At 26.1% G+C, this 26,605-nt stretch overlaps 2 protein-coding genes across 2 annotated transcripts; one reads left to right on the forward strand and one right to left on the reverse strand.

The window, feature by feature from the left end:
* Window positions 1–5,711: 5,711 nt before the first annotated feature.
* Phum_PHUM238080 (class A rhodopsin-like G-protein coupled receptor GPRnna1, putative) lies at window positions 5,712–7,109 on the forward strand (the record flags this gene model as incomplete). Its single annotated transcript, XM_002426086.1, has 2 exons — window positions 5,712–6,507; window positions 6,664–7,109. 2 exons carry the CDS (start codon window positions 5,712–5,714, stop codon window positions 7,107–7,109), a joined length of 1,242 nt encoding a protein of 413 aa, XP_002426131.1.
* A 1,889-nt stretch (window positions 7,110–8,998) lies between these two features.
* On the reverse strand, window positions 8,999–23,968 carry Phum_PHUM238090 (sidestep protein, putative; the record flags this gene model as incomplete). Its single annotated transcript, XM_002426087.1, has 13 exons — window positions 8,999–9,105; window positions 9,234–9,479; window positions 9,560–9,868; window positions 9,966–10,259; window positions 10,338–10,497; window positions 10,574–10,704; window positions 10,783–10,927; window positions 11,032–11,183; window positions 11,948–12,151; window positions 14,224–14,334; window positions 18,914–19,122; window positions 20,265–20,397; window positions 23,608–23,968. The coding sequence occupies 13 exons, from the start codon at window positions 23,966–23,968 to the stop codon at window positions 8,999–9,001; spliced, it is 2,562 nt and encodes an 853-aa protein (XP_002426132.1).
* Between the last annotated feature and the right edge of the window lie 2,637 nt (window positions 23,969–26,605).

Here is a 26,605-nt window from a genome sequence, read left to right on the forward strand (position 1 = left end):
TTTTTTTTCCTTAATGAAAACAAAAGAAAATAATAATAATAATGATAATAATAATAATAATAAAAAGGAAAAAATTATTTTAAATTTTATATAAAAAAAAAAAAATTAAATTTATGAAAAAAAAAATAAAAATAAAAACTTTTGTTTAATAATTTTTTTTCTTCTTCTTTTCACTCAAAAACAAAAATATTTTTCTTTAAAACAAAAGAATTTTATTACCTCACCCTTAGCTCGACCACCCCTCCCCCTCTCATCCATTGACCCTCCCCCCTTATTTTTTTCTCCCGTCTCAATGTTCAGAAATTAAATTAAATTTTTTTTTTCCTTTTTTTCTTCCCCATGATTTCGATGGATTTAATTATTTATTTATTTATTTGTCTTCTGCTTTACAGGAAGTAAAAAAAAAAAAAAACAACAACAAGAACAACGACAAAACACTATTTTATTCTTCATAGAATAAGAGAGAGAGAGAGAAAAAAAAAATTTTTTTTCTCTCTAATGGTATTACATTGATTAACGAAAGGATCTTCCTGTGAAGGGATGCTGAGATGGAAAAAAACGAAAATTTAGATAAGATCTCTTCATTATTTTCACTTTGAAAAAAAAACCATTTTACTGTAAAACAAAAAGTGAAAAAGAAGAAAAAGGAAAGAAGGTGAGAAAGATAGAAAGAGTAAAAGGAAAAACGAAAGAGAAAGAGAAAGAAAAAAGGAAAATAATCTGATCGTCTTTAAACCTTTTTAAAAAATTTTTGGCGCAATCACCAGGTAAATTTAATTTTAAAAAACTTATCGAATTCAACCCCCACTCCTTTATTCCCCTCCCTCCTCCCTCTTCTTTTTTTATTAACTTTATTTTATACATTTTCATTGAATAAATTATCATCATTATTTTAATAAGATTAAATTTTTATTATCAGCAGTGGAAAAAAATAAAAATAAATTTCCATACGTACATCGCATAATATATTATTATTATTATTATTATTATTATTATTATTATTATTATTATTATTATTATCTTTAAATTTTCTTTTTTTACTCCGAAAACAAAAAAAAACTGGAAACTTTATTTTTATTATTTGTCTAAACACGTCAAGTTATAATAATTAATTTACTTAAAAAACAAATTAGGTGGCATCAAAACAAACAAAAACAAAAAAATTTTTTATTGTTGTATGTTCTCCATACAAAGTTTTTCTCTCTCTCTCTCTCTCTCTCTCTCTATTTTTCTCTCTCTCGCTCTCTCGCTGTGTGTGTGTGTGTGTTAATAAAAAAAAATTTTTTTATATTATTTTAAATTTAATTATTAATATTATTATTAACTTTTTTAAACTTTTGAGACGAATAAATAATAAAATACGTTTATATACTCTCCTACGTCATCATCATCATCATTCAAAAACTAAACAAACCCGTTGTTGTTGTTGTTGTTATACGCTTGAGTTATTATTATTATTATTATAAAATAAGAATTTATGTAATACGACGACGACGACGACGACGATTTTTCCATCATACTTACACTTTAAAATGATTCCTTTTATCAGAATCCATTCCAGGTTGTTTTTCATCGATCCCCGGGGAATATAATCTCTCTCTTTCTTTATCTCTCTCCATCTCTCTCTCTCTCTCTCTCTCTTATACTTTTTTATATAAATATATATTTAAATAGGACGGTAGTAACGAAACAGCATAAAAGACAGGAGTCATTTTTACTTTTTTTTTTTTTTCTCTCCATTTTTTAAAATCCTCTTGAAAATTTTTCTTCAAGCGTTGAAATGTACAGAAATCGAAATCCCTCTTTCTTTCTCTCTCTCACTCAAACACAATTAATCGGAAATTATTTCTCTCTCTCTCTCTCTCTTTCTTATTGTTTATTCCTTATAATTTTCAATTTTCTACAAAATTCACCATTTCATCAACCAACCTTTTTTTACGCTTCATTGAATTAGCGTTTGGCGGGGTTTTTTACGCCGCTACGGTTAATATTTCAATTAATTTACATCCTTCTGTTGTGAGAGTATGATATTGTTGTTTATCCTTGTTTGTTACCTGACACAATTTCCTATTTTTTGTTTGTTTTCATCTATTTTCGTACAAACAGAAACCTCTGTGTGTTAATATACCTTCTTCCTTCCTTCCTCCCTCCCCCCATCTTCCTTCTTCTTCACCCACCACATCTTACTATATCGATATCATTGATCTCTATTCCAAAAATCCGTAATAATAATAATAATAATAAAATTAACAAATAATTTTTAATTATTTATCATTTACCCTCTCTCTCTCTTAAAAAAGAGATTTAAAAGAAAATGAAGAGGAAAATTTTTTAAGATTATTAAATTAAAAATCAATAAGCGTTGGAAAATTTGTCAAAAAAAAAAAAAAAAATTTAAAACGATGATGATGATAATAATAATAGTAATAAAAATTGAATATTAATTAAAAGTTAAAATTATTAATCAATGGTTTTTTTTTTTTGATAACATTGATAACGTTATTTATAGAAAGGAGAGAAAATGAGGAAAAAAAAGTGCCATCAATTAGAACGATAAGAGAAAAAAGGAAAATTAGAGAGAGAGAGAGAGAGAGAGAGAGATTTGAATTTTCATTCGAATTTATTTGATATTAAAAAAAAAAAAAATTTTATTTATTCTTCTATTTCGTTTCGAAAAAAGGTTTAAATTAAATTAAATTGAATTAAATACATTAACTAATATATATATATATATATATATATATATATATTTATGTACATAAATAAAAAAAAATCGTTTGAATAATTAATTTAAATACGCGCACGCACGCGCATTCACGCACACACATGTAAAAAACCGGGGAAGAGGAAAAATTATTACTATTATTATTATTATTATTATTAATTGTTTGTTTTCCTGATTGTCACGACAATTTTTAATTATTATTTATTAAAATAGAAAATAAGAAACAAATACAGATGAGATCTCAAATTCAATAAATCATATGTAAATATTTAATAATCTTTCTCTCTCTCTCTCTCTTTCTTCCCTTCTCTCTCTCTTTCTCTTTCTTCCCTTCTCTCTCTTTCTTCCCTTCTCTCTCTCTCTCTTACTTTTCCTTTCTTTCCTTTCGTTTTTATTTTATTTTATTATTATTATTTTTTATTAATTAATTTTAAATATTTAATAAATTTCAAAAAAAAAAAAAAAAAGACTAGATTAATAATATTTAAGGAGTTAAGTAGTTTATTATTATTATTATTATTAATTCATAAAAAAAACCTATTTTATTATTTTCTTATCGGTTTTTATTTTTTCGTTGATCCATCTCAATTAATTTTATATTTTTTATCCTTTTTTGAACTTCCTACTATAACATCTCATACATCATTATCGTTATTATTATCATCATTATTATTATTATTATCTTTCTTTTAGACTATATCGATCAACACGAGTTTTTTTGAAATTTTTTTTTCTTTTTCTTATTTTTATTATTATTACTTTCGAACATGGCAAGGTTCAAATACTTTTCGCTGGCAGGAACAGTTCTGAACCATGCATGGGCCCACTATCGTATGGTTGTACCATTCCTTGACTAGTCCATCCATTTCTTATTCGCGACAGATATTCCAGTGGGAGATATTTACAAATTTTGTTGTGCCTCTTTAGGTACCCATGTTTTGCCAATATCGGACATCGATTGATCACAAATGATTGATTGTTTCCGATTGGCCAATTCAGCACTTGTCTAGGTCTTGGCGGACCTTAAGGATTACCTTAGTCGCAAGGCTTGATCCTGAGGAGTCTTAGCCAATTATGCGTACTCTTCTTATTAACATCTGAAGCATTTACTTCCTTCAAATACTGCCCATGCAACTTTTTCTGTTCCCATTTGCCCTTCAACTTCCCCTGTGATTGAGCCATTCTTCTAGTTAATTTTCTTATCCTTCTTAGCACTTCTTTTTTCGCAAGTTTTTCCTCCATGTGTACTACTTGGTACGCCGCATCCATTTGGCGTAGTCCTCTTCCCCCATCATTCCTACTGACGTACAGCTTATCTACATAAGCTTTTGGATGCAACGCACCATTCATTATCATTATTTTCCACGTTCCTGGGTCCAGATGCGTGATTTCTTCTTTCGTTCAATCCTCACGAGGCTACATTTTATTACTTGGCTATTGTGCCGAGTACATTCATCTTATTTCTTCCATTCACTTCCGACTGTATTATTATTATTATTGAAAATTTTTTATTCTTAAAAGTTTTATTACTTGAATACGACGACGTCTCCATTGTTTTTTCTTTTTTTATAATAAACATATATCTTGTTTCAAAACCATATAAAACAATTTTTATTTCAATAAAAAACATGTCGTCGGTAAAATATAAACGTAAAATGTACATTAAAAATAAAAAATTAATTTTATATGATATGAAATATATATATATATATATATATATATTTTATAACACGCGCACTCACGCACACAAAGTTTATAAAAAAAAAAAAAAACCTTATAAATTTTATCTACTAGTAAAATATTAGTTTGCGTTTTTTCCTACCGAAAAACAACAAAAACAAAATCCCATAAGTTTATTTATTTTTACTTCGTGAAAAATAAATTAAAATAAATGGCGGACAAATAAGAAAATTTATTTTAATTTACTGGAAAATATCAAAATATAATAATAATAATAATAAATTTGAAAAAAAAAAAAATTTTTTTTTTTGCGGCATTTAATGATAACATGATGGAGGGGGGGGGCGAAGGGGGTTGGAGGAGAGAAAAGAAAAAAGGAGGGAAACGAATCGCTCGCGCACGTGTTTGTGTTGATATTAAATAGTTTTTAATGTTTTACACAGATGGCATTGCTGTCCTCATTTTCTGTTATTATTTCCCCCCCCCCACCCCCAACAAATAGTTATTATTTTTAACCGATTTAAATAAAAAATACGATTCCCTTTTTAATTAAATTTTTTATAAAGAAAATTTTTATTTATATATAATAATTTGTTAAATTCCATCATCGATATTGTTGGTGACTTTAATGTTTCCCTTCGTGTTGTTCTATACTCTTAATTACCTAACCTCCTTGAGTAAGGTTTCATGATGACAAAAAAGGTTTGTTACTCATTTCACGAATAGTACCAGATAACCGGTAACCTTCACTGTCGCCCACACAACCCATAAGATGTCTAAAAACGACACGAGGGGTGTCCAACTTTCTTTAAATAGAAAAAACTCATTGTTATTATTATTATTTTTTCCATAAAATGAATGAATAACCTATATTTGTAAACAAACAACATAATAATAATAATAATGATGATGATAAGTTTTTAAAAGGGCCTTATTTTAAAAAATAAACAGTTGGTAACAGTGGTTCTTTCAATGTGTTCATAAATAATATAAATATTATCTCACGGAATCAAAACAATAATAATAATAATATTTTTTTTTTTTTGTAATTTGTATTTAATAAAATAATAATATAATAATAATAATAAAAATAATAATAAATATTTTTTTATATTTGTTTTTTTTTTTTCAGATAGTATATTTCAATGATTTCCGAAGAAAAACGAAAGGAGGAAAAACAAAAAAAAAAATTTAAATTTAAAATTTTTTTATAAAAAAAAAAATAAATGGAAACGTAAACAAAAAAAAATTAAAAAAAAAAAAAAAAGCCATGGATCTGTCCGGAGAAGATTTCGATAATAATTCAATGGGTTCAATTGTAGAAGTTTTCAATGTTGAATTTACTTCGCGGTGTCCTCCGGAAAATGCCTCGTATCCAAGTTTTTTAGGCGTAGATTTAGCCCTACCTGAAATAGAAGCCATAATAACTTTAATTTTGCTGGTCGCGTTAACTATATTTATGATATTAGGAAACATTTTTGTGATATTAAGCGTTCTTTTATATCAACCTCTTCGGACCGTACAAAATTTTTTTATTATATCATTAGCCATGTCGGATTTGATGGTCGCCATATTGGTACTTCCGATAAACTTAGTTTATTTCTTACTCGGTAAATGGTTGTTCGGTATTGTTATATGTAAAATGTGGTTAACTATGGACGTTCTTCTTTGCACGGCGAGCATATTAAATCTTTGCGCTATAGCTCTAGATAGATATTGGGCAATAACAGATCCAATTAATTACGCATTGAAAAGAACAATGCGTAGAGTTTTGTTTATGATATCCGGGGTTTGGTTGATATCCGCCCTTATAAGTTCACCTCCGTTACTAGGATGGAACGATTGGCCGGATAATTTTCACGATAAAACACCGTGCCAACTCACGGAAAAACACGGTTACGTTATTTACAGTTCACTCGGTTCTTTTTACGTACCATTATTTATAATGGGTTCAGTTTACATTGAAATATTCATAGCAACGAGAAAAAGAATAAGAGGAAGATATCAGCGAACCACAAATTTAATGAAATTGACTCAGGAACCAAGTCATTTAAACACGAATCAAACACCGAGTGATGTAAAATTGAATCAGAACACATCGAGTAATGAAAAAATGGTTCAAACCCCGAGTAAAATAAAACCGAGTAAAAAACCAGTTAAAATAAAAATGAACATAGGAATTCAAACGGAAACCGGAAGCAGTGAAAATATTGATAATGATAAAACAGTAAAAAAACAAATAAAAATAAATAAAACAGTTGATGAGAAAAGTAATGTATCAGTTTTACCCGATGACTCAAAAAAGTCATTTGATGCGCAAGAAGGTTCATCGGAAACACACAAAAATATGGTTAATAGTACAGAATTACACAATGAAGATAATAAAATAAAAAAAACCGTTAAAATTCATTTCCATATGGATCATTTCATTGAAGAAAAACAAAGGATTTCAATTTCAAAAGAAAAAAAAGCTGCTAGAACTTTGGGCATTGTTATGGGTGTTTTCGTCATTTGTTGGCTACCTTTTTTCATTATGTACATGATTTTAGCTTTTTGCGAAGTCTGTTGTGTCTCATTTAGATTTAGATCATTCATTACGTGGCTCGGTTACGTTAATTCAGCAGTTAATCCAATTATATACACTATATTTAATAGGGATTTTAGAAAAGCATTTAAAAAATTATTGGGAATGAAACATTATTAAATTTATTATCATTAATATTTATCAATATCTGTTATTTCATATATATATATATATATATATGTATACGTATTGTTGTGATGACTCCGATTGTTTATCAATAATAATAATAATAATAATATAGTAATAATAGTAATACATTATTTATTGTCTTTTATTCATTTATTTATTAAGTGTCGTAGTGCTTTTTTTATTTATCTAAATCATCATCATTATTATTTTTCTCTTAATAATTGTTGCTGCTTTTAATTAAAAAAAAAAAATTATTAATTATTATTATTAATAATGTTTAAAAAAATATATATATATAAATTATCGATTAATTAATAATAATAATAATTAAATATTTATTAAATTAATATTAGTAATAATAATAGTAATGATTGTTAATATAAATTTTCTTTCTCTCTCTCTCTTCCTCCCTCCCTCCCCCGCACCTCCCTCCTTCTTTTTATTATCGTTATTAATGTAAAAATTAAATTTATTTATTTATTTCATAAGAAAAAAAATATCGATTATGTAATTGCAATAATAATAATAATAATAATAATAATAATAATAATAATAATAATAAACTCTCAACTTTATAAAAATTTTAACTTGAATTTTCATTTAGTGTATAATAATAATAATAATAATAATAAAAAGCAAAAAAAAAAAAAAATTTCTAATTAAAAGTTTTAAAGTAGAATTGAAAATTACTTTTTTTCCTTTTATTTATTTGTTCGCGTTAATAATAATGTAAAAAAAAGGCAACAAAAGAGGGGGGAGAAGGAGGAGAAAGAGGAGGAGGATATAAAAAAAAAGCACGGTAAAAATTTTGAGGGGGGGAGGTGGGAGTTGGTAATAAAAAAAAGGAAGAAGGGAAAAAGAACGAACCTCGATTTGAATAAAATTTTTTTTTTCTTTGATTTTTTATCGATTTTTTTTTTTATTAAAAATAAATTTAAATTAAATTAGAATTTAAATTTAAATTAAAAATATATATTCAATGTATATTTATTTATTTATGTATGTATGTATACATTAATTTTTTTTTCTTTCTTTTATATTTAATTAAAAAAAAGAAAAAAGTTTTTTTATTAACTATTTTTTTTTATTATTTATGTATTTATTTAAGGAAAATAAATAAAATAAAATAATTTTTTTTTTTATTTAATAATATTATTATTATTAATAATAATTTTAATGAATAAAATTAAAATGATATTAACAATTTCATTTTTTTTTTTTGTTGTAAAATAAAAACAAATAAATAAATATTATAACCGTTAATGTAACGATTACTCAATTATATTTATAATTAATAATAATAATAATAATAATAATAATAAAAATAATAATAATAATAATAAAAATAATAATAATAATAATAATAATAATAAAATTTTATATATTTATTAAATAAGGACAGAATGACGACGACGACGCGTTTTTTTTAAATCTTTTTTTCTTTTCAAATTCAAAAAAAAAAAAAGAAAAAAAAGGAAAAAAATTTTTTTTCGTTATTAAATATGGTGGTCAAACGGTGCTTTCGATTTTAGATATTATCGGTGACCTTTCCGGATCTTCTTCTTCTTCTTCTTCTATAAATGAATTTTTTATTTTGACCCCCCCAGATGATGATAGAGGAGGAGGATGAGGTTCAATTGGCATTTCCGTAAAACATTTTTGTTGTTGTTGAGATGATGAATATGTTCTTATCCAATGATTTTGAGGCACCGGACAACCTTTTACACCGTACGACAACCTATCAATCTATTTTAAGTAAAAAATTATTTTATTTATTTATTTTTTTTATCACACCATCACTGATAAGAATAATCTTTTATATATAATTACGGGAGTTGTCTGATGATGTGATGATATTTCTCTTAATTGAACTCTATTTATCAATGTGTTGTTGTACCCGTGTGTATTATTTGACTCCGTACCTGAACAGGAAGCTGTAAGGAGGCCTCTATTAGGAGAAGGAGTTTCGATTGTTGATATGCATTGTCTTTTTGTATTGATAAAATTTTCTGTATTTTCTTCCGGGACTGAAATCACAAAAAAAAGCGTGAGAAAAAATGAGAGGGGAAGGGGGGAGAGAGATAGAGAGAAATAAAAAGAGAAAAAAATTTAAACCCGTGTTTGAAAGAGGTATGACGTCGGGATTTTTTTCGTCGCTGTCTCCTGGTCCATTTTGATCTAATTTAAAATTAAGAGATACGTTTGATTGATGACAAATTTTATGTTTTTTTCTTCTTCTCGCTCTGTAACATTGAATTCGAAGTACCAAAACGATGGCAATGGCAACCAAAAGAAAAGCACCACCGATAATCGATACAACAGTCATTAATGGAGTCATTTGTATAACGGATTTTTGACTTTCTAAAACCAAAAAAAAAAAAGAAGAATTTATTTTATGATGAAACTTATGTCGAGATCAAACAAACAAACAAACAAACAACCTCTTTCCAACGTTAATTGTTTTTCTGGTAAACGTAACGTTGATGCTTGAAGAACCATTGGTTCGCTTCTTCCTTTCGGGTTAAATGCGGATATTAACACGTGATATTGTATTCCAGATTCTAAATTTTCAACTATAAATCTTGGAACTGGAGATGTTGTATTTATTGTTATTTCTTGAGTTGTCGTTTTTAATACTTCTAAAAGAAAGGATTGCGGTAGGCCACCGTTGAAACCTTCCGTGCATTTAATTAAAAACGATGCCAATGAAATGTTAAAAACTGAACAGTTGCTCACTGAATCCGGCCGACCTGTGGGTGTGTGTGTGCGAGACAGAAATTTTTTTTAAATGTAAAAACATTATGTTCTCTTGTTAACAATGAAAAAACAATCGGGATATATACTAACCCGCCGCAATTATATGGAAGACACAGGGAACTTTTTGGTCGCCGATTGAATTTTTAGCCCAACAAAGAAGCGTGCCATAATCCATTTCCGTTCTCGGAGTATATGAAACAATTGAAAGTGTTCCGGATTTTGTTATGTGTGACGATGCCACGTCGATACTTTCCGCAGAATTATTAAACAACCATCTAAATGTCACGTCAGACGGATTAGCTTCTACTGCGCAAGAAATGCTCGCCTTTTCGGATTTCGCAATACCGTGAACTCTTATTTGATTTGGTTTACACGTAGGAGCATCTAAAAAAATCCAATTCGAACCTCGTGTAAAACTATTAATAATAATAATAATCCATTATTTTATATTATAAAATTTACATAATATATTTAAATCAAAAGGATCGCTTTCGCTTTCTCCTTCCGAATTATAACCCAAACAAGAATAATTTCCACCGCTTGAACGACTAACACTTTGAAGTACCAAAGATTGATTGCTTATTATTATACCTCTTGCAATGTTATGATTAAGTTGTCGACCCTGATAAACGACACAAAAAAAAAAAATTTAATTCAATTTGTGTTGTTCCAAAAATTTATTAAATAAATGAACTCACGTTATGTTTCCATTCGACTTTATAAACTGATGGTTCGGCTGTTATGAAACAATCGAAATAAACATCGGAACCTTCTCGAATCGTATTTTTATTTAATGATTTACCTAATTCGATACGACATTCTGGAAGATCTGTCCATATTAAAAATAAATATCATTAATCCAAAATTAATTTAAAAAAAAAAAAAGGAAAAAAGGAAAAACCGTTACATTGTATTTTTAATTTCCAGGTACTTTCTAATTCTTCGCCCATTATGAGTGAATTTTCCGAACGACATGATAAGTACTTATCAGCATCAGTTTTCGAAGCAACAAATGATAAGGTACTCGTCGTCGTGTTTCCATCCTCCGATATCTTATCACGTAAACAAATTAATAATAATAATATTTAAAAATTAAATTTTTTCTCTCATCCTTTTGATGTTTTTTTTTTCCTTTAATAATAATAATAATACTTACCGTTTCTTTTGCTTTATCCAACCTTTGACCGTTTATCCACCATGTTATAGTTGCCGGTGGTCTCGAACCGGATGATTGACAAAGTAAATCGTATCGTCTTCCAGCAGACAAAGGTTGCATGGAACCCAATATTTCAACGTTTAACGGTGGAACTATAAACAAAAAAAAAAAATCAATATTATCAATAATTTATTATTATTATTATTACTATCCTTTAATTTAATAATAATATTTCTCAAAGGAAATTTTCAATAAATAATAATAATAATAATAAAATACCGCGCGCTTGTGTGTGTGTATCGGATTAAAAAACAAAAAAAATTTTTTCCACGAGGTTTTTTTTTTTTTATATCATAACATAATTTTAATAAATTTTTTCGAAACCGTAACAAAAAAAAAAAAAGTGAAAAGGTCAAAAAAAAAAAAACGGGGACGTTTGAAGGAGGGGAAGGGGGGAGGGGAGGGGAAAAAGATAATAAAAAAGTTATATTCAAAAAAAAGAAAAACTATAAAATATAGCTTTTTTGTGGGAGAAAAAAAAATTTAGTCTCATAACACATAATGCAAAAATGAATGTCACACTTTGGTTAAATTTATATTCTTTTTTTTTTTTTAAAAAAAGGAACGGAGAAAAAGGAATGGAAAAAAAGGAACGAAGAAAAAGAAATGGAAAATAAATAAAAAAAAAAAAAAACCTTTTTTCAACCTTTTACTTTCACATTCTTTTACTATGACTTTTTTTTGTATTAAATGAATTGTTACGAGTAAACATTATATTTTATTATTATTATTATTATTATTATCATAACGGTTGGTTTTATACAATTTTTTTGTTATTGTTGATGATGATGATGATGATGATTTGTCGTGATTGTTTAATAATAATAAAAAAGAATGAAATAAAAGAAAAACTTACAATTCATGTCGATGTGGACGGTTGTTGTTAACGGTTGCGTTTTGTTGTTGTTTGTTGCAACGCACGTGAGTTGAGAATTTAAATCTTTCCTTTGTAAATTTTTTATTATTATTTCCGATCGGATTTTCGTACCGGATGTATAAGAAATCATTTTTCCTAATTTTATTTTTCCCCTGTACCAATTCACCGTAGGTTTAGGTTTTCCTATTAACAAAAAAAAATATCATTATTATCATCACGTTACATTCTAGAATGTTATAGAAAGAAAAAAATTAAACAATTAAAATTTATGAGTTTTATTTGAGTTTCAGTCTAAATAGGTCTCAAGATTGTAGTTAATCAAATAGGGAAAAACATGGACACATCCCCGGAAGTCCTATTAAACATTTACTTAACTTACTTATTGTCGACAATATTTTATTATTATTATTATTACAATGGCATTTTTTTTTTGTGAAATATTTTCTCTTCTTTTTCCACGTCGTTTTATTATTATTATTATTTTCTTTTGATCGTAAGTCCCGTGTAAACTTTTTTTAAAATTTTTCAAATTTTTTTTTTTTTTTATCATCATTCCAGTTCGTCTGGAGAGACAGAAAGAAAAAATTCTGGAAAATGTTTTCCATATTTTTCTTATGTTTTCTTTTTGTAGAATGTGTATGTGACCTTCTTGATATGAGTCCCAATGCAATACTATTATTATTTTAAAAACTTGAAGGGAAAATCATTTTCGTTTTTCTCCATTATTATTTAAATTTAAAAATTTTGCGGTATTTAAATCTTCTTATTTTTCTCAACAAAATTTTATTTTTCCAGGTTCAAAAAAAAAGAAAAACTCAAAGTATTTATTTACTTGTCTGTCATCTTTTTAAGATTAAAATTCTTTTTATAAAAAAAAAAAATTCTCTCTCGAGGTTATTTTTTTTTTTTTGTTTTGACACATTTTTCAAGTCCTAATATCATTTTGATGTAACTCAACAAAAAAAAAAAAAATTTTTATGATTAATAGTATTTTTTCATCGATTCTTTTTTTTTTTTCGATAGAACGTTCGAGAACAAATTCACGTATAAATACATTTTCGACATATATATTACGTAAACTTTAATCGTTTTTAAACACACAAAATTTAAAGTTAGGAGGGAAAAAAAAAATTGTAACAGTTTATTATTCATATATTTTTTTTTTTTTTTTAAATAAAATTAATTTTAATTTAGTGAATTGAAAGTTAAACGAGAAGGGGAGGGGAGTGAATCTCCTACCCCTTCACCCCGGGGGGTTCTTTACCTGAGGAAACAAATTCAAATGGTTTTTATGTAGGAGAAAACTTTTACCAAAGTAATTAAAATTTTACTTTAATTTTCGAGACCTTGCCTTCGAGTCTTTCAATAAACTTTTTTTTTTTAAAAAGAAAAAAAGGTTAAATTTTTTTTAATTTCGAACACGTCCCCCCCCATTCTCTCTCTCTCCCCCTACCCCCGAGGTAAATTTGAATGAAACGCTTTTAATTTAATATTAAAAAAAAAAAAAATTTCTTTTTCGTGAGGTGACGACGACAATGAGAAAGAGAGAAACAGAGACAGGGGGGAGGAGTTCAGCCGGAAGTGGTGGTGGTGGTTGTGTACTACTCTAATTCAACTACTTGGAGGAGGCTAGATATAAAGGATGTTTTAAGGGTGGGGATTCTGGGGTTGGATTTTCCACGTTGACTAGGCGTCCGCTAGAGGTAAATCTTCAACTAGGATGCCTTGGAGGAGCCCGAGGTAGCCAGGTTCGAGGGGGTGAAACTGGGTACTTGATCCAAATAGGAAAAATGCGGAGTTGTGAGATAAAAGAAGACAGATGATAAATTAATGGGATTCGCGATCCGCGACATCTTCAGGCAGGAACCATGGTAACAGATCGAGAATGTCTCTGGAAGGGTAAAAAGATGAAGTACTTCCTACTAAGGGGTCTTCCTCAGGTGGGATTCCCACTTTGGCGAGTGTGGACTTGATGGTTTTGGCTCAGGAAGGGGTTGAGGCTGAAATGCGACCGATTCTCCCTCCAGGAAAAAGAGCACGTCCAGGAGTATTAGTTGGGTATTTGCTTCGGTTGAGTCCCCCACATTCTTCCTGCTACCGAGTGGTTAGTGCAAAATGCATTTCTCCTGGGTTAATAAAAAATAAAGAAGGGGGGAGAAACGTTGATAACAATTTAAAATTATTTTCTTTTTGTTATCACATGACCGATAAAGAATTTTGATAAGAACAAAAACAAAAAAATAATTTTTGTTTACCATCATGTACGTCACATTTTAAATTCAAATCGTTTCCTTCCAAATACGGACCGACCGTTGATGTTTTAACCGCATCATTTTCATCCAATATGACTATTTTTTGCGGTGGAACTAAAACAAACAAACAAACAAACAAACAAACAAACAAACAATAATAATAATGATTAAAACAAAATGTAGCGTCTAAAAAAAAAAAAATTTTAAAGGTTAAAAAAAATAAAATAAAATTCAAAAACCGAAGAAAATTAAATAAAAGAAAAACCTCGAGATGAATAATAAATTTATTTTTTTTTTATTTAATAAAAAATAAATAAATAAATATTAAATTTTATATTATTGAAAATAAATAAATAAATAAAAAATGTGTGAAAAAATCACGATTCTCAAGAAAATGAAAAGAAAGGAAAAAAGGAAAAAAATCATAATCATCAAAATCATGATTTTTCTTCATTTTTCCCTCCTTATTTATTTATTTATTAAAAAAAGAAAGTTGATTATTAATTATTAAACATTAATAAATTTAAATAAAAAAAAAACTTTTTGAAAAACTTTTAAAAACTTTTTTTTTTCCCTTTTTTTTTCTTTTTCATAAAAAAAAAAAAGTAAAAAAATTTTAATTTTCCACTTTTATGATGTTATTAAAAAAAAATTATTTATTTATTTATTAATAAATGATAAAAATAATAATTATAATGATGATGATAATGTTTATACATTTAAGAATAAATAAATAAAAAAAAATTGTTTTTTTTTTTTTAATATTTCAATGTTGGCAAAATTGAAAGAAGGTTATATAAAATAAAAATGAACCTTTTTTTTTTGTTAACAAAATGGTTCCTTAATGTAATTAAAAACTTTTTTTTTCCTCCCGTTTTTTTTCCTTTTTTTCCTTTTTTCCTTTTTTTTCCTTTTTTTCTTTTTTATCTTGTTTTCATTCAAATTAAACGAACCAACGAATTTTTTTTTTATTTTTGTTTATCATATTAATTTTACTCATTTTTTCTTTTTTGTTTTTATTCGTTTCGAATTTTTAAAAAATCCGACATTTTGTTTTAATAATAATTAATAAAAATTTCTCTCTTTTTTTTTTTTGATTTTCGTGACGTCATCATCATCATTATTCGTATTCAAACACGTGTAAAAAAATTAATATTATTATTATTATTTTTTCCTACATAGATGAATAATAAATTAACCTTTTTTTTTTTTTTTAATTTACTTTGTCGTTTTGAAGCTTAAAATGTTTAATTTAATTTCAGTTGATTCCGACAAAAGGAAAAAAAGGGGTAGAAGGGAGGGAAGTGACAGGAGGAGGAAGAGTAGGGGGGTCGGAGGAAAATTTTTTTAACGGTCGTTTTTTTAACGAAAATTTTTTTCGCGACGATCTTTAAACGGTTATCGATAAAAAAGTTTTTTTTTTTAATTACATTAAGGGGAAAAAAACGTGATCGCGTTTTAACACTCGATTAATATTTTAAATGATTATTACGTCATTATGGAAAACTGGAAAATAATTTACAAAACGTTCATTATGGAGCAAAAAAAAAAAAAACTCCAGCGACTGACTCCAGCATAAAAATAAGTTCTCTTTTTTTTTTGTTGAAACCATTAAACCGGAATAAAACGTGTGAAATTTGTTGTCACGATTATTATGCTTCTTTCAAACAAACAAACAAACAAAAAAAAAAGAAGTAATAATAATAACAATAATAATAAAATAGCTCAACAAGTATATTTCTCCAGAGAGAGAGGGGAGGAGGGAAAGAAAGAAATTTGATTCCACCCTTGAATGACTCGGAAAAAACAAATTTTAAAAATAAATTATTACGTCCGCATTTTCTTTTTTTTTTTTTTTTTTTTACGGCCTTCAACAAACAAACAACGTAAAATGCAATTTTAAAACTTCTGGAAAAAAAATTGCAAATGTTGCGTTTTAAACAAAAAAAAAAAAAAACTGGAGTGTTTGTTTCTTTATTTGTTTCCTTGTTTGTTTGTTTCCTTTAAGGAAATTTACCTTAAGGAAGGTAATTTTTACAACGTAGTCTATCAATCATTCGCATGAAACGAAAAGAAAACCGGATAAAGTAACAACAAGAAGAAAAATATAAAAAAAGGGAGGTGGGAGGGGGCAGCAGTAAATTACAAAAACTTTTTTAAAAAAAGGAAAAAAACGGAAACGATTTCAATTATAATAGGAGCTTCGGGAGCCATTTCAAATCAACTTTGGAGAAAAAAAAATACAAAAATCCTGGAGAAAAAAAAAGAAAACAGCAGAAACATCAACAGCAACAACCAAAAGGCGCGTTTGTTTCCTTTTTTAAGGCGCGATTTAAATTTTTAATATTTAAAAAAAAACCTGAAAAAATCTGCGGGGGTTTCCCTTACGAAAAGAAGAAAAAATGCGAAAAAAAAAATTCAAAATTTTTTTTTTTTTACGTTCGCGAATAATAATGATAATGATTCGTCACCTAAAATCTATATTTATAATTTTCCCATCCTCTCTCTCTCTCCCCTCCCTTTCGCTCCTCTCCCCGTCAATTTTTTCCATATAAAAAAAAAAAAAAAAAAAAAAAGAATTTACAGTCGATTAAACTTTTGTATTTTTTCATGCATAAAAATTTAAAAAAAAAAAAAAAAATATCTAAATTAAGTTTTTCCTCTCTCTCTCTCTCTTCCCCTGGTCCCCCCTCTCTCTCTCTCTAAAAAGAAAATAAAATGAGAGGAGAGGAGGGTTGGGTAGGGTACGGAAAAAAAATTAAATAATAACAATAATAATAAAATTTACATATATGGTTCAAATAATTTGTTTACGCGCGCGTTTCACCCACGTGTCCACCGTTCACGTGCGTTTCACGCACACGTGATCCATCCATGTGGGCGGTATCGATAAAAAAAAAATCTTTTTTTTTTTTTTTTCCTATTTAAACGTAAACGTAGATTATGTTTATGTATTTTGATCAGATGTCGTCGAAACTTTAAAAAATTGTTCAAGTGAAAAATTAATTTTTCACGACGACCTTTTCAAACTTTTTTTTTTGCAAAAAAAAAAAAAACTTTTCATGAGTTGGAAAAAAAAAACTTAATAATAATAATAATAATGATAATGATAATAAAATTTTAAAATGTTTTTTTTTTTCGTTAAAAAAAAAGATTTTATGTTATATTGATTTTATTTAACTAAATGATTTTTTTTTTTTTTAAATTTTTTTTTTCTAGCAGACAAATTTTCCTTTTTTTTTCATTTCCTTTCCTTTCCTTTGTTTTGGGAATGCAAAAAAAAAAAAAACTAAAAAAGAAAAGAAAAGAAAAGAAGAGAAGAGAAAAGAAGAGAAAAAAAAAAGTTTCTGCGAATTTCAAGAGTGTGTGGGGGTGTGTTTTGGTTGGCTGACTTTTTTTTACTTCCTTTAAAGCAAAAAATTATTATTATTATTATTATTATTTTTTCATACCCCCCCACGAAAAATAATTTATGTATACGTTTCAAATAAATAAAAATTTATTAAAAATGAAATTTTCTTTTTTTTTTTTTTTCTTCCCGGGTTAAAATTTTTTTCATGTTACAAAAAAAAAAAAGTTTTTATATGACGGCAGGACTTTGATCACTTTTTCCTTTCAACTTAATAGCCTTTTTTTTTTTTAATAAAAATATAATAATAGTAATAATAATAATGGCCATTAAAAAAAATTTTTAAAGAGTTCAATAATAATAATAATTAATGGAAAACTTTTTTTTTTTTTTATATACAATTTTCCGACGCACATAAAAATAAATTTAAAAAAATTTTTTTTATTAACGTATTTCAATTCACGTTCAAATTATTTATTATTATTATTATTATTATTATTATTATTATCATCATCATTATTATTATTATTTATTAAAAAAAACAATAAATAATATAAAAACGAATGAATGAATGAATGAATGATATGCGAGCGAGCGAGTGAGTGACGCGAATTTTTTATTTCATTTTTTTCCTCATTTATTTCTTTGTGTTTTTTATTATTAATTATTTATATTTATATTTTATTTAATTAATAAATGATTTATTAAAGAAGAATAAATACACACACACATAAAATTTTATTATTAATAATAATAATAATACCGCACGAATGAAGAATAAAAAAAAAAAATTTTTTTTTAAATATGTATATTTGACAAAACAACTCACTCGTCCCCGACATTTTATTAAAAAAAAACACGAATATTCTTTTTATTCTTGTTAAAAATAATAATAATAATAATTATGTACATATATGTACGTCATTTAATTAAAATAATTTATGTATATTTACGTATCCGTTTTTACAATGGGGGAAGAAAAAAAAAATTTTTATTTTTATATTAATTAAAAATTCATTCATTCATTCATTTCATTCGCACTTTTTGTTTTTATTTATTATTATTATTATCATTTGTAAAAACAATTGTTTTGTAAAAAAAAAAAAAAAAGAAGAAGAAAAGAAAGCAAAAAGTTTTGTTTTTATTCAATAAAAATAATAATAATAATAAGCTTAAACAAATTATTTGTTTTAAATTTTTAGAAAAAAAAATTAATTATAACTTTTATTTAGTTTTCAAGTTTTTTTTTTCTTCAAAATGGAGGATAAGAAGAAGTATTTTCTTTATTATTATTATTATTATAAATAATTAAAAAAAAAAAGAAAAAAGAAAAAGAAAACTCACCGATGACAGTTAAATTTACTTTTGTATTACGAGTTTGAGCCTTACGAAAATCAACTCGACATCTATATATACCAGAATCAGATTCTCTCACGTGATCTACACCTAATTCGGCAGGAAGTTTTTCAGGCATGAAATAGGCTCTATTGGCAAATCCATTGTCTGCAGACCATCTATCAGCTTGAAGAATGGACCGATCTCTTGTATCTATTCTAAAAAACAGGAAATTAAAATCGTTAAAAACAAAAAAAAAAAAAAAAAAAAAACGCAACACATTACTTTTCTTTCCTTCTTTTCTATTTAATTCTTATTTTTCTCTCTCTCTCTCTCTCTCTTTCTCTCTCTCTCTCTCTCCCTATCTCTCTCTTTCTTTCTTTTCGTAAAATTTATTTAACTACGAAACATTCTTTTGGGAATCCGGGATGAAATTTCAAACCTTACCGAAATAATAATTTCTTCTGATTTATTTTATTTTTTTTTTTTACCAAACAAACAACAAAAATTTTTAGTCATCGTCACATTATTTATTATAGTTATCGCACGCGCATGCGCGCACACACCTACAAACAAACACACAAACACAATTTAAAAAAAAAACAAAACAAATAATTTTCTGTAAATTTATATACCGTACACTGATGTAATCTGTATAAATCAGTTTTAAAAAATAAATAAATTCAAAAATAAAGTTTTCGCTCCACCTCATTTACATTAAAAAAAAAAAATAACAAACGAAACAATAAATCTTTCGTTCGAGAGAAACGAGAAAAAAAACAAACTTTTCCACCCCCCCCACCCCTCCTCATTCTCCTCTCCTATCACGCACACACGCACTATCACGACGAAGTGATTACATTCCGGTAATTTTTGTCAATTTTTAACGTGTAAAATAAAATTTCAAACCGACACCGTTTCCACCTTCACCCCCCAACTCCCCAACCCCCCCCCCCATCACATTCGATTCGACATCTTCATATTTAATAAAATCAAAGGAAGCGGAAGAAGAAGAAGAAGAAAAAGAGAAAACAAAATTTTTTTCCACATTTTCAAATTATATATATAAATTTTTAAATTGATAATAATGATAATAATAATAAGAAGAAATAATAATAATAATAAAGGAATGCCCTGTAAAATATTGATTTTCATTATCATTATCATCGTGAAAGAGAATTTTGGTCCGAATTCTTGGATAGAATATCCACAGTTTCAATTTTTGTTTTGTTAATCTAAGAATCATTTAAGTCAGATTTCAAAATTCAAAAACGGGAGAATTAAATCATAATGATAATAATAATGATAATAATGATGATGATGATAATTAAATAATAATGTTTCGTAATAGTTAACTTACGTGTAAATCGGAGTTCCTAAATCTTCTCTGTACCACAAAACAATGACCACAGCATCTCCTTCTTCTGATGTTGATATATTACAGGGCATGTAAACGGGATCCCCTTGAACAGCCGTCACGTGATATATTGGAACTGAAATATTATAATAATAACTATTATTATTATTATCATTACGCGTCAGAAAAATTAAAAAAAAAAACTCGATTAATTCACACTTAAAATAAAAAATTTTATCCGGGAGATTAAGTGAAGGATTATCTGTCGGATTAACTTAAATTAAATGTTAAATCAAAAAGGAAATATAATAGTAATAATAATAATAATAATTTCGGGAATTCATTTAACATGAAGTTTTTTTTTTTTTCGACACTATTTCTCTCTTTCACACATGCACGCACGCACTCACTCACGCACTCTCGCACACGCGCTTTCTCTCTTTCTCTTTCTCTCTCTCTCTTTTTCTCTTTTGTATAATACTTTCTTTTGAAATTTCAATAGAAAAGGGAATAAGGTTAGACAACAACGCGAAAACTATCAAACTATTATTATTTTATCTTTTAACCAAAATGAAAATTCTAATAAAATTTTCACACCGCGAGAAAATTCTTCTTTCTTTTCTCCCCCTTTTTTTTTTTAATTTTCTCTCTTTGTTTCCATTTATTTTTTATTTTTTTTCTATCTGTGATTTCCATTCGTTTTCTTTTCCCCTCACCCTCCCTACCTCTCACTATCTATCTACCAGCTTTTAAAATGTAAATCCCGAAGGAAGGTTTATTTTATTTATCCCGAATAAAACTCATCATCATCATCATCATCTTCATCATAATCATTATTACGCGAATGAGAAATGATGTGAGAAAAATTTTTTGTCTCATCAAGCATGAAACGCGTCATATTAAAATAACTTTTCTTATCGCGACTAGTAGAATAAAAAAAAAATCAAAATGGCGGCAAATTTATGACGTATGCGTTACGTAATGAAAATAATAATAATAATAATTAAAATTTAATTAAAGGGAAAATGGTTTTTGTTCTTTGTTTTAAAAGTAAAAGTAAAAAGTTTAATTTAAGTTTATTACTACTAAATAATTAATGAATGAATGAATGAATGAATAAATAAACAACAAAAACAACAACGACGACGACGACGTCCACCATATTTATTAAAACAGGTAAGTAAGTAAATAAATAAAGTTAATAAATGTTAAAAATTCTTTGTGTGTGTGTGCGTGCGTGCGCGTGTGTTAACAATAATAAAAAAAAGGAAATTTTTTCGTCAATGGAGTCGGTATGAAAAGAAGAAAATTTAAAAAATTTTCTTCTTTTGATTTATCGTCTCTAATATTCACGTTTTTGCCGCCGATTCCGCCATCGCTACCTCCGCCATCGTCACCCCCGCCACCGCCGATGCCACCGCCATTAAAATTAACTCTAGTCTAAAAAATGTTTTTTTCTTCTTCTTCCTACTAAATTTTAACAAATTTTCTCCCTATTTAAAACAATTTTTTTTTCTTTTTATTACTCCGACATTTTGATTATCAAAATTTTAACCGTCAAAAAAACGTAAAAATCATTTTTTTTTTTAATAAATAATAATAATAATAATAATAATAATAATAATAATAATAATAATAATAATAATAATAATAATAATAATAATAATAATAATAATAATAATAATAAATTATTTATTACCGCGAGTTATAAATTTTTTTATTATTTAATATTATAAGTAATAAAAAAAAATAATAATAATAATTAATTAGCAACGAGGCTTCCTCTCACATAAAAAAATTTTTTTTTTTTTGGCGACAATTTTGTCGCCATTTTGAACCGATAATTGTTCAGTCTTGTTGTATATTTATAAATAATTTCTAAATTTTTCCAATACGAGGAAACCTTTGGGGGGAAAAATAATAATAATAAAATTTATACGTAATTAATTGATCGCAAACTGGAATTCGATACTGGAACCCCCTCAAAAAAGAAAAATTTTATCGGTGATCGTGTTAAAATATCTCCAAACAGAATTTGATTAATTATTATTCCAGAATTTACAAACAAACGAAAAAAATGGCTCCAGTCACTAATTAAAGAGAGGAAAAAAAAGAAACAAAATGTGTGTTGAAAATAAAAATCATTCGTAAATAATAATTTATTTATTTATTTCTCCAGAAAAAACTTATTTGTTCCAGAAGAAAAAAAAAACAGTTTTAAGGACATTAAAAAGAAAATCTATCTATCTATCTCTTTCTCTCTTTTCTCAATTTAAAAAAAAGAAGGGAAAGTTTTTTTTTTTTTTTTTTACTTTCCAGGATTAAAAAAAAAAAAAAGGAAAAAAAAAGGGAGAGAAAAAAAAGATTTTCTTTTTCCAGGATACCTACAAATATTCTAATCCTTTTCTCCTGTTTTGAATTTGAATCTTTTAATCATTTCGCATGTAATTTTTTTTTGGAAAAATATTTTCCACCTTTTTTCCAAAAAGAAAAAAAAAGGGATGAATATTTCAGGAAATATTTTTCTCTCTCTCTCTCTCTCTTCTGGAAAGAGAGAAAGAAAAAAAAAATTTTTTTTTTAAATATAAACGAGAGAAAATTTTAACTAACTATTAACGTTGTAAAATTTGATTTTTTATTTTTCATTTTTTTTTTTTTTCATTTTTTAGTAAATTAGGGTCCGACATAAAATTATTATTATTATTATTATTATTATTTAGTTTTTGATAAACGGTTCCATCCGTCCGTCCGTCCGTTCGTCCGTTTATTCGTTCGTTCGTTCGTTCGTTTGCCGCCATCTTGTTACAAATCATTTATTCATGATTTTGGTTGCGGTCTTCTGAGCACGAATTTCCTCTTGTTATATTTCTTTACAAATTAATATATAAGTAGACATTTTTTTTTTCCTTTTTTTCTTTTTTTAGTAATTATTTAATATTTAAATGTGAATTTTTAAATTTTAAACGTGACGTCAGAGATAAAGACGATGGATCCATCGATCGATCGATTTTTTTCCTAAATAAATACTTTTATTATTATTATTATTATTATTATTATTATTATTATTATTATTAATAATTAATAAAGGATACTAAAAGGTTGTATTATTCCGAATGAGATTCAAATTTTTTTCTCTTTTTATTTTTAACCAAATAATCTTTACGGTTTTTCCCGGTTTTTTTAATTAGAAAAAACGGCGACGAATTACCATCTTTGTTGCTACTATTACTATTACTATTATTATTATTATTATTAATATTATTATCAATATTTTTTTCTTTTAATTTTTTCAATAAAATATTTTTATTTTTTAAATTGATTAATTTTCTATTTTCCATTATTTTACCCGCGGTATTATTATTATTAATATTATTCGAAACGGGTAAAGACGACGATGTGGATTCGAAAAAAAAATCCCTCGTCGAATCATCTCCGCCATCTTCTTTGTTTTTTATAGTTTGTAATTTATAATGTGTTTCTTTTTTAGTTATCAATCCGTGTGCCATAGATCTATTTAATGCCCTTTGAACTCTCGTTGATATTTCCAACGGATTTAAATTTAATATTCTAGAAATGAAATTAATTATGTCATCTGTGGTTGAACTTGAATTTTCCAAATTGTTTATAGCCAAAATAACAAGTTCGGAAGGTGTGGGTGGCAAATCTTCTGTTTCCGAATTCATTTCTCCCTCCTCGTAATTATCCATTTCATACCTGACTGACACTCTTTTGATACCTTCTTTTACCACTTTTTAATTTTCAAAAAAAAAAAATAATGATAATAATAAATAATTTCCAAAAAAAAAAAAAAAAATTGTAAACAATAATATTTAAAAAATTTAGTTGTTTTGAATTTTAAAAAAAATAAAACAAAGTGTTTTTAATTTTTTTTTTTTTACGGTTGGTACCACTGCATTCGTAAATATATATATTATTATTATTATTATTAAATAAAGGCCGAATTTACGATGGAAAAAGGTTAAAAACATTTTTAAGGAGGTTTTATTTTATTTAAACTAATTAATGAATGCAAGGCGAGAGATTTTAATAATAATTAATTTTTTTTTTCCGGGGGGAAGGAGGAGACCTACACGGTAGTTCCCTTAATAATAATAATTTTTTTTTATTTAAATTAGTAAATGTATTCCCCACCCCCTTCGTCGTTCGTTAAATAAATAAAAAAAATTTTTTTATAAACGCGTAAACTCCGTTTTTATCCGTCGACGCCAATTTAAATATTTTTCTGCAGCATTGACGTAATTGTTATTATTATTATCATCATCGACGTTATTTTAAATGTGAATATTTTGTGGAGGTCATAAATCCAATTTTAATTTATGTATCCGCAATAATTAATTAATAATAATAATAATGATTTGATATTTATTGATTTTACTAAAAAAAAAAAAAAAATTTTTTTTAAAATATAAATTTTCCGATTTTCATTTTGATTTTATTTAATTTTATTTAATAAATAAATAAATAAAAATAAAAATTATTGATTTTCGATCATTATTATTATTTATTAATTCAATTCATTTCGATTCAAAAATTATTTATTATTATTATTATTAATAAATAAAAAAAATAATAATAATAAATTTTTTTAAAATTTTTTTTGTAGAGAATAAATTAATAAAAACGTTTTTGACGTTTGAAATTTTTGAATACATTATTATTATTATTATTATTATTTTTTAATTAATTAATTAATTAATTGTAAACAAAATAAGATTAAATTAAATAATTGTTAATTATTAATTAATAACTTATTTTCATATTTATATAATGATAAATCTCCTTGTGTTTGACGTCATCACACATACATGTTTAAAAAAAAGAAACAAAAACAAAATTAAAAATGTATTACGTCATCACTAATAATAAGTACTCCATCATCATCATCATCATCATCATCATCATTATTATTATTATTATTTAAGGAAAATCTAAAACAATGTTTTACTGACCGATAAAATTTTAACGATTTTCACTAATCATTTTCTATTTGAAAACATCTTTTTTCTCTCTCTCACTCTCACATTCTCTTTCTCTCTCTCTCTTTAAATATTATTTATTACTAGAAAATTCTCTAATAATAATAATAATAATAATAATCTAATAATTTTGTAGCCAATAAAATTAAAAGAAACGATGGTTGGGGGAGAAAAATAAAAATGAAATCGATACAGCATTTATTGTATCTTTTTTTTCTTCTTCTTCGTGGTTACGTCATAAAGTTACGTCATGTACATTTATTGTTACGTCACATTTATGAAAAAATTTCATTTGTTTTATTATTATTCTTTTTTAAAGAGTACCACGTAAGTTATTTAAAAAAGTTTTCGAACTGCGAATAATAATAATAATAATAATAATAATAATAATAATAATAATAATAATAATAATAATAATAATAATAATAATAATTAAAAAAATGGTTTTTTCTTCGCGCGCCATTTTGATTACGAAAAAAAAAAAAAAAAGTTATGTAAACTTATAAAGTTTTGAATCAAATCCAACGTTAAAAGGACTTTTTTACTTAGTAACTAAATAAATTTTATATTTTTTGGCATTTTACTTGAAATTTCTCTCGTTTCCTTCCTCCCTCCTCTCCCCGGCATTGTTTTACACGCGTTTTAACGCATTTTTTAACGCAACCCGCGCACGCATACACAATCCCGTTATTCTTCTTACATATTTAACATTTTTAAACTTATTTTTTTAAATAATAATAACAATAAATAATTTTACCTTATTTTAAAAAAAAAAATATATATATGTTTGTATAAATGAATAAATAAATGATAAAAAGTAATAGTAATAATAATAATGATAATAATAATAATAATATTAAAAAAAGGCGAGGTAAATTGTGAAAATATTTTTTTTAAAAAAAAAAAAAAGGGAAAAAAAACATAAAATTTTATTTTCTATTTTCCGACCGCTGAGATTTTTTTTTAGTAAAAATGTTTTTAGGCCTCAGATGTTCTCATATTCAGAATTCCAGGCAATTTATTTCCTTTATTACGTTCAGATAATTTGAGCCTTCCAACTTTCGCTTTTTCTCTTTCTGGTGCGTTCCTTTTTCATAAATTTAAAAACCAGTGGAACAAAAAAGTCGAACGAACAATGTTCGGGTGGAATTGTTTGGAGAGATGGGATGGGAGGGGAGAGAGAGAGAGAGAAAGAGAGAAATAAGAGAAAATCCATGGAGAAAAATAAAATAAAAAAGAGAAAAAGATGTGGGGAAGGGGGGAGAAAGGGGGGGGAAGGAAAAAAGAATGAAAATAAAAGAGATTTTAAAACAAAGTTTTTTAACTGAGGATCTCTTGAAGTCAATT

This window comes from Pediculus humanus, genomic scaffold (assembly GCF_000006295.1).
Source record: "Pediculus humanus corporis 1103172107610 genomic scaffold, whole genome shotgun sequence".
Lineage (NCBI taxonomy): Eukaryota > Metazoa > Arthropoda > Insecta > Psocodea > Pediculidae > Pediculus > Pediculus humanus.